The sequence below is a fragment of the Balaenoptera ricei genome, chromosome 1 (genome assembly GCF_028023285.1).
Source record: "Balaenoptera ricei isolate mBalRic1 chromosome 1, mBalRic1.hap2, whole genome shotgun sequence".
NCBI classification, from domain to species: Eukaryota; Metazoa; Chordata; class Mammalia; order Artiodactyla; family Balaenopteridae; genus Balaenoptera; species Balaenoptera ricei.
Genome location: NC_082639.1, coordinates 146,003,427 through 146,019,688, shown reverse-complemented (window position 1 = coordinate 146,019,688; position 16,262 = coordinate 146,003,427). Strand labels below are relative to the sequence as shown.

Genomic DNA, 16,262 nt, shown 5'->3' with positions numbered 1-16,262 from the left:
ACACCTGGGCACTGGAGGGTAAGATAAGCAAAGGAGGAGAGCAAGAGAGGCAAAATTCTTTGACCTCTTTCTTCACCATAACGTTGAAGAAGGCCTTGCGGGATTCCCTTGGGCTTCAGGGCAGCCAGAGGACTCCCAGAGGGGAAGAAGCCCGGAGAACTGGGCTCCGTGCTACTCAGTGTAGAACAGGGAACACACCTCAGAAGGAGAGTCTTGCCTGCTCAGTGGCCCTTGGGTTCATTTTTAAATACCCACGAGTGTCATGTGACAGAGCAGACAGTAACTATAGAGCAGCGCTTTGGGAAACTGTTCCAGGAAGGGGATGGAGCTCGAGGGCAAAAGCACCCTCATGACACCGTGTTGCTCTGTGACAGCTGAACTCCAGAGACCAGGTGTGGCTCAAGATGAATTGCTGTGCTGGTGAAACCTGGGCCCTGGGAGCTGGTGGGAGGCGTTATTTTCCAGTGTTTAGTCAGGGTACACTGTGTCCTCTCCCTAGACAGTGTTCTGATTGAGCCAGAGATGCAGTCTTTGATGTTCTGGTCTGGAAGGAGGCTTAAATTACCATTAACCGTCTGTTCTGTCTCCCCCTCCTTCACTTACTGTCCTGCCCTTCTTCATTTCTCCTGAATGTTCAATAGGCAGCTGAGCCTCCACCCAGGCCCAAGACCCCAGAGATCTTCAGGTAAGTTAGATTTAGGCCAAAATGCAGACTATCCAAACTCCAAGCCTGAACTGATGGCAACAAAGGGCTGAAGAAGGTGAAGCTGGGGTCAGGGGCCAAATCTTGTGGAATTTAGCCCAGCATGTCGGCTCCTCCTGCTTTCAGGGCTAGAATGGAGTGATGCAGAGGACAGAGCCCTGGCTGTGGTGGGGTCGACCGTGGGCGTCTGGCCACAGCTGCGTGGTGGCCCCGTGTCCCCAGGTCAAGGTGCGCCCAGAGAGTGAGGGGTTGTTGCTGAAGTGCAGCAGTGCCCGTGGAAGGTGGCCGCTGGGGGCCGCGCGCTGACCTCAGGGTGGAGAGCTCTCTGCGGCCGCAGCCCCCTCGGAGGAGGGGAGGCCGGGCTTCTGGAGTCAGGCGAGCAGAGTGGGAAGCTGGAACGGCACGTCCTTTCCTGTGTGGGCGTTTTTCACTGCCTATTGGCACACGTTTCCTGAAGAAGGAAGAGGAAGGACTCAAGAAAAAGAAGTCATGCTTCTGTAAGATGAGAAGCCAAGAATGACATAACCTACAGCTTTCTTAAGAGTTATCTCTAAGTGAGGAAGCAAGCCTAGCTCCTGCACCCGATAGGGAAGTGTGTCACAAAAGGTGAAAAAAGTATATAAAAGCAACTATAAAAATCAGGGGGCTGGATTAGCTCTTTCCTAAACTCTCCATGTGCTGGTGGGGGCAGTATCCCCTATATAAATGAATACGGTGTTTGGAAACAAAAGGAGGGGCTGAAGGGAAAGGAAGGAGCAGAGTGGGAGGGAGGGAGAACAAGCAAGGCCAGAGTGAGTGGAGGGCGCGTGGGCCTGCCTCAGTCATACGTTCCGGAGTGGCACAAATGGGACGCCCCAAGAGCAAAGCAGGCCTTGAGGAAACGGTAAAGGGGACATGACATTGTACAAGGCACAGCTAGGCAACCTCAAAGCCCTTTACTGTCCCCCATGCCTCACGGCTCATCTCTCCTGCTCTCTGTCCGCCCCCCACCCCGTGTGCCTGACCCACCCCCATGATGGCTCTAGGTGATTGCTCTTCCCCCCTCCCCAACTCATCTTCCTCACCCACCCAGCGGGCTCTCACTCACCTTCACCTTGCGCCCTTCCTCTGATTGGGCTCTACCCAGGCTTGGGCGCTGGCTAAGCATATCCAGGAAACTTCCTCCTCAGAAGGGAAGGGAGGGCAGGGATGGCAAGGCCTCGTTATGAGCGTTGTTATATTTCTTTTACTCTTGTGCCACTTGCACGTATGGTTACGGAGCACGTTCACATGCAGTTTCCTACCGAGTCCCCTTGGGACCTCAGGCAGGCAAGCTCCCTGCTCAGGGTCACCTGGGCAGTTAGAAGTGGAGTTAGAAGGTGCCTGGAGTGAGCCGGCTCCACGTCCATAGTTGCTGGTCCATAGCGCCATGGGATGGGATGCGGTCCAGGCTAGACAGTGGATGGGATCTTGTATCTTGGGTCTACCCCCTCTTCTCCCCGCTGCCTCCCCCTGCAGGGCTCTGGAAGGGGAAGCCCACCGTGTGCTGTTTGGGTTTGTGCCTGAGACACCAGAGGAGCTCCAGGTCATGCCAGGGAACATCGTCTTCGTCTTGAAGAAGGGCAGTGACAACTGGGCCACGGTCATGTTCAACGGGCAGGTATTCAGAGGACCGGGGGTGGGCTTGGGGGCCCGGGGTCCTGGCCGCACATGGCAGAGCTTTTTGAGGAGCAGCGCCTGCTACCCTCTTTCGACCGTCCCCCCACCCCTCCCCATGTCTCTGGGCTGTTCTGTGGTGTGGGCACTGATGAGCGCATCTTTATTCCCCGCTTTCTGGCTCCGTGGTGCTGCATTGCAGAAGGGGCTTGTTCCCTGCAACTACCTTGAACCAGCTGAACTGCGGATCCATTCTCAGCAGAAGCCCCAGGTACTGTAGTGCCAAGGTCTGACCTGTTCCCCCCACTTGCCCCCCAAGCCCCCCACCGACAGACCACGGAGGGGAGAAGAGCAGTGTGGAAGAGGTGCCGAAGACGCACTAGTCCCGAGCCCACCTTGCGTTGGTACCAGCTGCCCGGAGCGGAACCTGGGGATGAAGGAAAAAACCCAGATGTGCCGAGTAGAGGCATCAGCAGGACCTACTGGGGCCCCCCAGCTCTGTGATTCCTCCTGGTCAGGGGTGACTTGACCAAAGCTATAGCATATGAATGTTAGGTCTTCCCAGAATGTCCTCTTCACCTGGAAGAATAGTCAATGTGTTGGCTGGTGAAATCCATTCAAAATTAGAAATCTGCTTTAGAGAGCAGGCCTTGCCAGCCACTGCTTCTGATACCGCTGCCACCCCACCCTCAGCCCCTGTCTCAGTGAGCTGCCCTTCTGCCAGGCCTGGGGAGTGGTCTTTGTTGGATCCATGGGGATGTCTGATGGCAGTGGACCCTGTCTCTCTCTAGACTATGCAACCAGTTGTCCTCTGTGGGCTTGGCCCTCCCTGGCCAGAGTCACTATGTCCAGATGACTTGAAAAGTTCTAACTGCCATGCAAATGAGAAGTGGAATGCTTCCTTTGCAGGGGCAAGATGCGGAGTGAGAGTGTGAGCTAAGACAAGACTCAGGGTCCTACCCCACCTCCAGTGGGTTTCCAGTACGGCTCAACGGGGTGATTAGGCAGCAAGGGCCTTTTTCCTGGGGGTTAGGATCCTCATTTCTACTGTGATTTGTTTTCACCAGGCCAACCTTGCCTCCCATTTAACCAACACTTTCCTTAGTCTCCCCTGAATGTTACCACCACCCCAGCTTTTAGGAAGTCGTTTGCATCTGGCTCCTTTGCATGGGGGTCTGCAGGGTCTCCCCTGACCCCAACTCCTACCCCTGCCTAAGAACTGCGTCTGAATGAAAGTTCTCACCCTCTCTTCCTGTTCCCTCCAGGAGGAAACCTCGCTGGAGTCTGATATCCCAGCTCCCCCCCATTCCAGTGCTCCTGGGAGACCCCAGTTGTCACCAGGTTTGTGTCTCTGGAGCCCCATCCCAGGGCTGGGTGTACTTGCTCTCCCAGCCTTCCAGGAAAATGTGGTTTCTTGTCCTCCCAGCATGCCACTCAGTGTATGACCACACGGCCCCAGAGGCCCCTCTCTCCTGTACCACTCACCCACCCCAAACACAGGAAATAGATGTCCTTTCTCCCTGCCTGCTCCAGAACACTCATGGGGCTTGGGTAAATGTAGCTGCTTTCTAGAGAAGGGGCAGTGAGTATCCCAGCTCACTCATTAAGTACTGAGACCTCACCCCAGGAGGAAAGTTTCAAGTAATTGCTTCACATGTTTACTTAAGAGGGGGATGGAGTGGCTCTTTTCAAATGTCTGAGGAGCTCTATCTGGAAAAGAAACTGCTCTGCAGAGCCCTGAGGGCTGGACAAAGAACCACGGGGCAAATGTGAAAGGGAGACTCTCCTGATGTGTGGAGACGGCTGCCCTGGGAAGTCAGGGGCTTTTTGTCACTAATACAGATTAAGCAGATTCTGAGTAAGTGCTTGGCAGAGATGCACTGAATAGGTGGCATGTTCAGATCCTAGATCAGTGATTGTCATGCCCACCTGATCATTAGAATCACTTGGGATGCTCCCCACCCCTATTTTTATTTTGAAAATATCAAGCCTACCGAAAAGTTGAAAGTATAGTACAATAAACACCAGAATACCTTTCACCTAAATTCAGTAATTGTTGACATTTTGGACCATATACTTGCCCTGCTCCTCTCTCTAATGGAAGATTCTTTTCTAGTGGCTGAGCCACTTGAAAGTAAGTTACAGACTCGTGACACTTCACCCTACACTTCAGCGTCTGTCTCCTAAGAACAAGGACATTCTTCTGCATAAGCACAATATAATTGTTATATCTAGGGTAATGTTAATATTATTTCTTAATTATATAATATAAATTGTATATTTCATATTCAAATTTCTCCTACTGCCCCCCAAAATGTCCTTGATAGCTTTTTTTTTTTTTTTTTTTTTTTTGGTGTTTTCTGTCTAGGGGGTCCAGCAAACATATTAACCTAGGAAGATTTTAAGAATTTGGATTCTTAGGCCTTTGATTCTGGTTTTTTAGGACTGGAATCAGGCTTAGGAACCTGTATTTCTAGAAAAAACTTCCCAAGTGATTCCAGTGATCAGCTGGGTTTTAGATCTGTGGTCTTTTTTGATCATGCACCCCTCCCCACCATGGTGGATATCTTTATAATACCTTTACCTTCTCTTATATAAATTATAAACATACTGCTATATTAATATATTTTGCACATTAGAAAACATACACAAAAATAAAGGACAAAATGATAATAAGTGGTTCTAATATTTCTTCTAGTGGCCCCTGGCTCATCTTACACTCTCTGATTTTCATTTCTACGGAGCCCACTGCTTTAACTGACCTTTGGGAATCTTGAATGGTACCACTACACCAGCAGCACTGCTGTTAACTGACTTTGGGGATCCCTCCCTAACCCCATGGGTTGGTGAGAATGTGATGGTCCTTTGATAATTACCTATATCGTCCCTAAATCAGAGACTTGGTTCATCTGTGTGTTCATGGCTTCGCCCTTCGCATTGCCCCAGTGATTTACCCTGCAGTTTATTACGATTAGTAATCATCCCAGAGGTTAAAGGGTATGAAGTTGGGTGCCCTGTTCTAAGAGGTTTCCTCTTGTATATGGCAGGGGCTGGCCAAGAGTGTTCATTCATTATTTTCCTTTGTTTTATTCCTTACCTTCTTCATTTAGGCCAGAAAGAAAAAAAAGAGCCCAAGGTAACATTTTTTTTTCCTTGTACTATTTCAAGTGGTAGAGGAAGGAAGAGCTTGGGCTGCCCACTTAAGCGTGTCCACGGGTGTGTCTCCCTGGATTACAGAAAGAGACCCAGAGGAAGGGTAGACCAGATGCTACCACACATACAGGGACCAGGGACCCCTCGACAATCCCTCCCTCCTCCATGCACACGCTGCCTACCGGCCCATGGCCGGTGGGCCAGATCTAAGCCAGCAGGAATTCTTGGTACTTCCTGGCCTCTCCCTGCCACGGGGTGCTCCCTGTGGTCTGGCGTGTTTCTCAGAGGAAGCCTCAGACGCCCCTGAGTTCCCTTTGCTTGCTCTCCCCACAGGAAGTGAAGCTCAGCGTCCCCACGTCCTACACACTCAAGGTGCACTACAAGTACACGGTGGTCATGGAAATTCAGCCCGGGCTCCCCTACAGCCAGGTCCGGGGCTTGGTGGCTAAGAAGCTGGAGCTCCTACCGGAACACACTGAGCTGAGGTGAGCTCCACGCAGGGAGCAGTTAGGGGCACACCTGGGATCCTGCTGCTGGCCCGGTGGGCGGGGGAGGAGGATGGTTCCGCACTGATGCTCTCTGACTTGACTCTTCCTCATGATCTCTACCCAGCTATCGGCCTCGGGACAGCAGTGAGCTGGTGGTCCTTTCAGAAGACAGCATGAAGGATGCCTGGGCCCAAGCGAAAAACTACTGCCTGACTGTGTGGTGTCAGAACACAGTGGTGAGTGCGGTGAGCCCAAGGGCATCTAAGGCCACGTTTCTAATGGGCCACTTCCTCAACAGCAGTTCAGCATTTACCCAGCACCTCCTGTGTGCCTGGCACTAGGCTTGGTGTTAGGGCTACGGTGGGTAACGAACCTCAGCTCTGCCTCCGTTCCATTGCATCCTCACCTGGGTTGCAGCCAGGAGAGGGTTTCCCACAAGAGAGGAGCAGGCCCAGGCGCCCAAAGAAAGCTTCTAGTCCCTTCCATCTGCTGCCACACCTAATTGTTTCAATGTTTAGACCCATCACTATCAAGCAAGGTTGGAATGAAGTCATAGCTTGAGGCTGAGCTCACAGCCATTCTTCACCTTAAGTTTCCACGGGGAAGAACACTTGGGAGTGAAAGAAAGTAGTGAGCATTTATTTCACAAAGAGATGCCTTGGATAAAAACCTCCTACTAACAGCAAGCATCTATTGAGAACTTCCCATGTGCCAGATACCGTGCAGTCTGTGTATTAATTCTCACAATCCCCATAACTCTATGAGGCAGGTATTGTTATCCTATTTTGTAATTTAGGTAACAAGGCAAAGGGAGGTTAACCTGACCAAGATTACACAGAGCCTGCCTGTACTCTTGAACACCTCACGATACTAACAGTAGAAGGGCAGGTTAGCTATAGGATCTGAGGTCTAGAAAAGAGTTAACTGACTTTCCAGTAAGAATAAAGTCAGGAGTCAGGAGCAAAGTTCGAGGCTAGAAGTAGTAGCTACAAGTTATTACTCTTGGACTTTGTCCCTTAATCTCTCAAGGAAAAGTTGCCATTTCTTTTCGTTGTAGATGTTAATTCTCTCCCCCAACAATGGTCCTTGGAAACCATCCCTCTGCTTTCTGTCAACATACTTGTTTGCCTTTTATGTGATTTCACATTAGTGGATCATACAGTATACACTGATGTATTCTTTTGTGTTTTAGTAGTCCATTCCTTTTGAATGCTAAATGGTATTCCACTGTATGGATACCACAATTTGCTTATTCATTCACCTGCTGGTGTACTTTTGGGTTGTTTCCAGCGTTTGTCAAGTGACATTAATTCTTCAACCAACATTTGCTGGGCTCTTACTGCTCTCCTAGATAGGCACTAGAGATATAAAAACTAGTTAAGACACAGGCCCTTCTTGGGGGGAAGACAAGGGCAAACAGATGACTACAAAGCATGTGTTAAGTAAACTGATGGAGATGCACAAATGCCTTACCGTGTTATATAAGCACTCAGGAGGGCATCTCACCCAAAAAGGCTGGAGGGAAGTGGGACAAGTCAGTAGCCTTCCTAGAGAAAATGATGCTGAAATTGTCTTGAAGCTTATCCTGAAAAAGGTACATAGAAATTAGCAAGGTGGAGGCGGTTAGGATGGATGTATTACATAGATGGAGAGAACAGAGGGAAGACCACAAGAAGCAGCATAATGGGAAAGGGGGCTCAGTGTTACTGGATGCAGCCGGGACAGTGGCTGGAGACAAGGTGGGAAAGGCCACAGGGCCAGATCAGGGAAGGCCTTGTACACTGCTGTGCCAGGGTGATGCTGTGAGCAGGGAGAAAATAGTGAGGCCTTGCTTTGGATCGATGACTCAAGGGGCGCATGAGCAAGGCAGGGAGCTCAGCTAGGCTGGCCGGTGGGCTTCCTCTGAGCACTCAGCTCCCCATCCGCAGTCTGGAGGCTGGGGTGTCCCGACCAGAGTGCATGAGTCTGCAGTCTCCACTGTCCAAAGCTGTTGTTGAGTAGGGTCCCAGTGACACTTCAGTTCTCCCCCTACTCACCTGTGTCTCCTGCTTCAGCATTTGTCGACTGTGGCATCTGCAGTTGTATCAGTCTAGGGGGTATAAAATTAAATAGTTCCTAAGTGAATCCTTGGTCAGTTGCTAGTTTTCACCTGCAAGTAGATTTTGAGACCATGGAAATGACCAGAGTGGGAAAGCTATTCCAGACCATGCAGGCCTTGGGCCCACAGTGGAAGGCAGAGTCCCTCCTCCAAACCCTCATCCCTACAGCTGGGCAGGGGCTTCTGCTCAGTTAAGGAAGGGTCTCTTTGGTAGGTTCTCACTCAAAAGCAAATGTTCGATGGTAAAAAAAAAAATGAATTGGAGGGGAAGAATTAAAGAGGATGGGCCTGGAGGAAGGCCCTGTAGTAAACCCCACAAAGTAACCTTGTGGTTATCTAAGAGTTCAGAAAATTGCCTTCAGGAAGTAGAGACATTGGAGCTGAGACTTGCTGGTGCCTCTGGCTGAGAGGAAAGGCCCAGGACCCTGAGGGTAAGTGCCAGTGCAAGGGGTCCCTTGAAAGTTTGAAAGGTCACTCTAGGTTTTCCAATTGTCTGTTTTTGGACTAATCCCTTCAGTTCTGTCTTTAAAGGATTCTGCTTAGGAGTTCTGCTCTAAATGTGAATTACTTCACTGAAAAGGGTTTTTTTTTTTTTTTTTTTTGAAGAACTTTGTCCTACACGCCAATTACCCTGGACATTATAACTTTTTTTAATTAATTAATTAATTAATTAATTAATTAATTTTGTTTTTGGCTGTGTTGGGTCTTCGTTTCTACGCGAGGGCTTTCTCTAGTTGTGGCAAGCGGGGGCCACTCTTCATCGCGGTGCGCGGGCCTCTCACTGTCGCGGCCTCTCTTGCTGTGGAGCGCAAACTCCAGACACGCAGGCTCAGTAGTTGTGGCTCACGGGGACTAGTCACTTCGCGGCATGTGGGATCTTCCCAGACCAGGGCTCGAACCCGTGTCCCCTGCATTGGCAGGCAGACTCTCAACCACTGCGCCACCAGGGAAGCCCTGGGTTTTTTTTTTGTTTTAAATCATTGTTAATTTCTGTAACAATTGTTAACTCCTGCAGGGAGTTTCTGATTAATAGATTTGGGATGGCGCAGAAAATTTGCATTTCTATAACAAGGTGCCCAGTGTTGTGGGTACTGGGGAAAGGGTGTTGGATTTGGGAGTTAGAAACCCAGGTCTGACTTTGGGTTCTGGCACTTACTTGTGACTCAACCTCTGTTTCTCCATCTGAAAAGAAGTAACAATAGTACCTATTCTACCTTTTTCAGGATTACTGTAAGGTTTCAGTAAGATTTTAAGACTCTCTACAGTCCTGCAGACCTTTTGGTTTCATTTATCCAAGCATCCGGTGTTCATAAAGTACATGCCAGGTCTGTGCTAGGTACTGATCACAAACTTGCCTGTCTGAGTTTATAACCCAGGTGCTACACTGACACTTTGCTGACTGATGCTGACTTTAGTGATGCTCAATGTTCGCCACAGGAAGTTAGGAAAACGAACAGGCCTTTTATTATTTCAGGGTGACCAGGGCTTTCCAGATGAAACGGAAGAAACCAAAAAATCTGATGCTAATAACCAGACAACAGAAGCTCAGCTTAAGGAAGGGAGCCAAGTGGTAGCACTCTTCAGCTACGAGGCTACCCAGCCAGAAGACCTGGAGTTTCTGGAAGGGGATGTAATCCTGGTGATATCAATGGGTAAGTGCTACTCCTGGATTAGAGTAGCTAATTCACACGTTAGCAGGAATAAGTTCAAGAGCAGAGAGAAGAAAACATCAATAAGCTACAAACTTTAGCCAATGGTTTCAATATCCTGCCTAGCTTTCAGCCGGAGGGAGCAAAACTGAGCACTGACCTTTCCATCTGATGCTCTCTCCTGGGCAGGGAAGCAACAAATGGCAGACTTAAATCACATTTTGATTATTAAAGATTGTTTTGGAAGCCATGGATTCGCATACCAGAACTAATGAATTGGAAGGTGGCTAGAATAATTTTGCCTTTGCGCCGAACCACATGATATTGATCTTCTGCAAACTACAGTTCTTTGAATTGATGTACTTTTCGAAGATGAAGGAAGAAGGGGATAAATTTTGCCTTAAGAAGCAACTATTCAGAATTGCTCTCTCTGGCGACTTTCCTGGATGTTACAAATCAAACACATTAAACACTGAAATAAGTGGAGGGTTCTAATTTAGTTCTTCTCAAACTTAAGTATGCTCATGCATCCTTTGCAGTTTGTTAAATAAAATTCCTTGGCCCAGCTCCAGAGATTCTGATTCGGGTCTGGGGTGGGGCTCACTGATTTGCATTTTTAACAAGCTTCTAGGTGATGCTGGTCTACTGACCATACAGAGGAGCGCCGCTCTAACTCATGGTTTGACACAGTCTTATTTCTCTACCTGGTAACAAGTAAGAGTCACATCAAAAGCTTCATTCACATGGCTGAAATCTTGTGCATTAGTAACGCGAAGTAGTGAAACCGAACACTATTATCAGTTATAACAGAAAGTCCAACAGGTTAAGAAATGAGAGCAGGGGATTTTAAAGTTAATGGGGTAAAGAGTGAGTGTACGAGACTGTGGCGACTAACTCAAAATGAGAGTAATGAAAAACAGAAACAGGATGCACAAGCAGTGCCTATCTTCTGAAAGGGAGAATGGAAACTCAGTTTTAAGAGTTGGATTTAACTCCCCACACCATTTTTTTAAGTGTCACTATCAACCAATCAGCTAAATTGTCCAGAAGTGTTTTTTCGGGGTTGGGGATAAGAAAAAGACAAGTGAATGCTCTGAAAAACCTTCTGGGTAGGTATGCAGAGAAGGTGGTGCACTCTTTACTGGGATATCTATAAAAGTCTAAGTCGGTCTAATTCAGAAAGTATCCATGTAATATTTTGAAACTTTATTATAACACTTACAGAGAAAACAGAATTCAGCATAAACATCGTGTGGGGCTGAGGGGCGAGTTCAACTGTATTCAACAGTTATGAGAGAGTTTCATTCCAAAAGTTTCTCAAATTTATAATGTGAATCACCTGGGGAGCTTGTTAAAATGGATTCCAACTCAGGTTTGGGGTAGGACCTGAGATTTTGCATTTCTCGTATGCTCCCAGCATCCAAGACAAACAAATGCTGATCCATGACTCACATTATAGGAGGAAGAATCAAGACAACAGTTTGCAATTAGAATTACCTTGAGTGAACTTTAGAAAAATCTCTGATGCCCGGCCACACTCCAAACTAATTAAAGCAAGAGTTTCTGGGGACAGGATCCAAGCACCAGTGCTGCTGTAACATCTGATGCAGATGTCTTACATCCAAAGATGAACTTCTGAACTGGTTCTATGGTCTGGTAGATGGGCTCTGGAGTAGGTCATACATTACCTAAGGTGTCTGATATTTATTGGCAGAATGACCCTGAACAAGCTATTAATCTCTCCGGGTCTCCTTTTCCTTAGTAAACCGGGGATATTATCTACAACTGAGTTATGAAGTCTGTGCCTGCACTTTATTAAAGTCTCAAAATAGGTGCTATGAAAATTCTTATATTTTACGAACATGGACTGAACCCATCACTAGCTCCAACTCTCAATTCTTTGATCATTCACCAGTGAACATTCATTATTAACATATTTAACCAATGGCATGTCCCTTTCCTGTAATCAAAACAAAGATTCCCAAGAAAGCTAAAACTCTTTGTTAAAAAAGAAAAAAAAAAATCGTATCTAAAGATTCATTGTTCAATTTCTTTCACTTTCTTTCTTTGGTAACATTTTGAAAAATCTAATTCATTCTTCTGCATTTTACTCCTCCATTATCATGTCTAAGACAGAAACGAATAATGAAATGGCTAAGTCCTATGTTTGCTCTTACCTCCAATCACTTTCCAAAGCAGACTTTTCCCTGTTAGCACAACTGGGGCGTGAAGAAGGACTGACAAAAGATCTGTGTGCAATATTCAGATGAGGTAATTCTCCTGTACTCATTTTAGAAACTGAAGTATATTTTTCCTTTTATCAGTGAATGAAGAATGGCTGGAGGGGGAGTGCAAAGGGAAAGTTGGCATTTTCCCCAAAGTTTTTGTTGAAGAACGTGCAACTACAGACTTGGAAAGCACTCCTAGAGGAGTCTAGGATGTTTCACAAACTACAAAGTTGAAGAAAAGGAGGTACTATCATTTGCAAGATTTAGCACGCCTCTGCAGGACACTGTACAGAGACATCGCTGTTTGGAAGTATTAATTCATCTACTTTTCCCTGTTAAAATTTAACCTATTAGACAATGATGTGGAACTTAAGATGATGATTACCTTGGAGGTAGGGAGGGGGTGGTGGTTGGAAGAATCTGGAAGGGCATGAGGGGGTCTTCTAGGGTGCTGATAATCTGTTTCTTGCTCTGAGTGCTGGCTACCCAGATATGTTCAGTTCGTGAAAATTCACCGAGTTGTACACTTACTATCGGTACACCTCTCTGTGTATGTGATGCCTCAATAAAAAACTTACAAAAACAAGATACCCAGAGTGCAGGCCCAAGACCTAAGTGTAATTACCCCCATTCCTGCACCATTACTATCACAGACTCCTAGGGCCTCAGGTAACTTTACAGGTAATTCAGATGGCGTGTGCACACATACACACACACACACACACACACAATTAACATTTTGGGGGGTTAACAGTCTTGTTGCTTAAACAGAACCTAGACTGAGTTATGTACCCCTGAAATACAGCTTTTAATTCCACAGGAAATTAAAATACTAGAACTACATCCCTTCATGTGTTCTCAGGGAGGAACATTTGTTAAGAGTTCAATAATGAATGTATGCCACTAATAAATAAGAAATGAAAAGCAGCTGTGTTCAGGAAGCCAGTTGGTTAGTACTACCCTACTAGGTAACATTTTATCATAAGTATTCTAGTAATATACAGGATAGAATGCTATCGCTTTATGCTGGTTATCATTTAACCAAATGGCCCAGTTTTTCAGGGTTAACTTGGGTGAGAGTTTTCCATAAATACTAAAGACCTGGCCTTAATCCCCCCACTTCCTTTTGTAGAGTACACGTGGCTCTGTTAACAATTTTTCAAGTGTGTAGGTGCGTGTGAGAAGCGGTTGGGAAATGAAGTGTAGACTGAATCAACATCACGGTGAAAGGGCAGCTGCTGGGTATGCACACACACACTGGTGAGCTGTGGTGCTGGCTTCTGGCACGTGGCAAAGGCCCGGCAGGCTACCCCTGGAAATATGGGACACAACTTGAAGAAATACAACCCCAAAGCAAAGAACACCAATTACTGTTGCTGCTCATCACACTTGTGAGTTTACTGGGCCAAAAGGATAAACTATCTCTGAGCTGCTTTATTAAGGGTGACAGTAAGAATAAAAACGCTGAGCTGTTAAAAGAATTGACAGTTTCTTTCTACCCATCCCTTTCCATAATCCTGCACATTGGTTAGGAACATTACTAAAAGCAAAAATAACCCTGAAGCATATCTGGTTTTTGACCTTCTTTGCTTTCCCCTAGATGACTTGTAAGTAGTTTAAATTTTTGTTTTTTAAGTTGGATTTTCTTTTAGGATAAAAAAGAAACAATCTATACACAGATCTGGTTGGAGAGAACATGGTTTAATTAAAGGCAAAGCTGATTTCAGCAGCTGCAGGTCTTGCACAGACAGACCAAAACAAAAAACAAAAACAAAAAAATAAACACAAAAGAAAGTTTACTACACAAAACCAGTTTCTGATGAAGATTCTCCTCTCCCTCCTCATTACTCCACACTGAGGATGATAAGGCGAGGAACCCCGCCCCAAGAGTCAGAAAACATTCCAAACACCAAATTCTCATGCAGAAATGGGGCTGTAGATGGGACGTGGGCACTACGTGGGACTGAGACGGTGAACCTGGTTAGCTTGTCAAGGGTGCAAGAATCGGTGACAGTTCAAACACTGGAATGTTGCAGCTGCCTGAATGCAGAGCTCAAACACACAAAGTGGGTAAAGGCAGCAGGGAAGGAGGCTTGGGACGGAGGGAAAGGGAGAAAGGTGGACACGGGGAAGGGGCTGGAGAGAAGCACAAAGGGTTTCATATTGCCATTGGGTGGGGGGACTTCACCCTTTGGGACCTTTCAAAAAAATAAAACAAAACAAAACAAAACCCAAACACCACGTCAAACTAAAAGAGCAATAATGTAAGCATACAGGACTCCAACCACTCTCTCGGAAGAGCAATGAGCATGAATCTCACCCCTTTTCATTGCTGGGGTTGCCCAGACTCCAGTGACGACCGGGGCTCCTGGATGTGCTTTGCTCTGCAGCTGTTTTCCAGCTCTGAAGTCCCACGCTAGCTCCACACACTCACACGCATCACCCCTCCCCTCTGGGGGAGCAGACGGGCATGTGTGCGCACACACTCACACTCACACACACACACGCAAAGGAGAGCTCTCCCAGAAAATAAACCCTACCACTAGCACAGCAATTGGACATTTAGATTGTTTCCATAATTTCCCCTTAAAATATTACTTTTCCAGGAAATGACTATCAGAAATGCTGTCCTTCTGTTTCTACACAAGAAAATTTTCAGTCCTCTTTCCTTCTAATAAATATCAAATAAAAGTTTATTTTCCTTTCTTCCACCTTTTCCAGAATGGACTTCCTTGTGTTTTCTTCTCTGCATGATGCACACGTGTCTGTGTTGCCTTGAATTTCACTCTGAAAGTGGAGGCTGGGAGACTGCAGCCGGGCAGGGGCCTGGCCCCTCGGTGGGCTATGCAGACGCCGCTGCTGCTGCTTCCTTCTTCTTCAGACTGTCTTTTGGGCCCCAGCTGCTGGACCCCATGCTGTTGCTTCTTGGCGAGATGTTGTGCATGTTAGGAATAATAACGATTACTAGCACACAGCACAGGGTAGAAAAGGGGTGGAGGTAGGGACAGGAGGAGGTGGGTGGTAAGTAGGATGGGGGCACAAAAACCAACCAAACAAAAAATAACCACACTGAAAGCTTCTGCCTATTCAAATGCGTCAGGCCACGAACGGACCAGCCTGCCTTCTGTGGGACTGCCTGCTTTGCTACCGTACAATGTACAGGAATCAAAAACGTTCATTTAAAACCCTACAGCAGCTTGTCTGCTAGTCCAGCCCAGCACCACCACCCGCGCTGCATCCTCGACTGGGGCTCAAGCACCTACAGAGTGAAGGGCATTTCCTGCTGGAGTCTCCAGGCCAGAGGAGGGCCCACCAGAACCTTCGGAGTGAAAGTTGAGGCCTTGTCCTCTCCCTTATGGAACATTTCCACTGGCTGAAGAGGTCAGTTTCCCCATCCTGTCACCACCAACCTCTCACAGGAGCAGTGCACGGGGCTTGCTTTGCTACACACTGACTAGAAGAAGCACATCCGTGTGCGGAAGAATTCAGTGTGATATCTTACTACTGAGAGGAGTAACAATGACAAAAGATGTTCAGGAATAATTTCAACTACATTCTCAGTCAGCAAAGCAATCATTAATGGATTCCTATTTTACTCCCCAAAGAGGAAAAAAAAGGACTGAGACGTTCCCATTGGCTTCTCCCATCTGCCTTCCCTTCTCAGCTTTCACTTCCCATGTGGCTGGGGACATGCACGATGGAGAAGGTGAAAGGCGGTGATATCAGGTAACTGAGTGAGACAAACAGCAGTTCCTCTCTCCCTCCGGAAGGCCCCGGGGGGACGGAGAGTTCCTGATGGTTTTTTCTTTTGCTGCACTGCAGACATTTCGTGCACACTCAGTGGGCTGGTGGAACACTTACACCCTCTCAACAGCGAGAAACAGAAAAGAGGGCTGCCACCTGCAGGGGACTGCGTGGGCCAGTCCCGCAAACCCAACATGCCATGGTGTATGGAGCCTTCGTTCCCAGGGTTGCCACTCTGGCCTCAGTGTGGAGGGTTCATGGTGCCTTGTCCCCGCTGCTGTTTCTGCTTCTGCTGCATTAACAGCTGCTCCAAAGCGGAAGGTCCAGGATGCATCATGGAACTGGACCAAATAGACTGAAAAACAGCCCAGAGCTTGTCAGCAGAGGTCAAATGCCTGGTTGTCTTTAAGGGATTTGTTTTTCAATCCCAGCCAAACATAAAGGCATATATGCCCCAAGATTCCCAAACCCTAAAAAAACCCCGCTATTAGAAAAAGTTGTTTTAAGACCAGGTCTTCAAGACAGGTTAGTTCCCATTAAGATCATTTTAAACCAGAAAAGGTG

General features: G+C 47.2%; 2 protein-coding genes across 8 annotated transcripts in view; one reads left to right on the top strand and one right to left on the bottom strand.

The window, feature by feature from the left end:
• The window catches only part of NCF2 (neutrophil cytosolic factor 2), a 28,210-nt gene extending 15,668 nt beyond the window's left edge, over positions 1 to 12,542 (top strand). Inside the window, exons 7-15 of the mRNA XM_059904045.1 lie at positions 642 to 685; positions 2,201 to 2,342; positions 2,541 to 2,609; positions 3,604 to 3,679; positions 5,449 to 5,474; positions 5,825 to 5,976; positions 6,104 to 6,215; positions 9,552 to 9,729; positions 12,051 to 12,542. Of these exons, the coding sequence (XP_059760028.1) occupies positions 642 to 685; positions 2,201 to 2,342; positions 2,541 to 2,609; positions 3,604 to 3,679; positions 5,449 to 5,474; positions 5,825 to 5,976; positions 6,104 to 6,215; positions 9,552 to 9,729; positions 12,051 to 12,163 (912 nt within the window). The 3' untranslated portion in view covers positions 12,164 to 12,542. The remainder of the gene's footprint in view (positions 1 to 641; positions 686 to 2,200; positions 2,343 to 2,540; positions 2,610 to 3,603; positions 3,680 to 5,448; positions 5,475 to 5,824; positions 5,977 to 6,103; positions 6,216 to 9,551; positions 9,730 to 12,050) is intronic.
• A 2,262-nt stretch (positions 12,543 to 14,804) lies between these two features.
• SMG7 (SMG7 nonsense mediated mRNA decay factor) overlaps positions 14,805 to 16,262 on the bottom strand; it is a 73,191-nt gene continuing 71,733 nt past the window's right edge. For all 7 annotated transcript variants that reach the window (XM_059937630.1, XM_059937668.1, XM_059937643.1 and 4 more), the window contains one exon: positions 14,805 to 16,053. In XM_059937630.1, the coding sequence (XP_059793613.1) occupies positions 15,940 to 16,053 (114 nt within the window). In that variant the 3' untranslated portion in view covers positions 14,805 to 15,939. The remainder of the gene's footprint in view (positions 16,054 to 16,262) is intronic.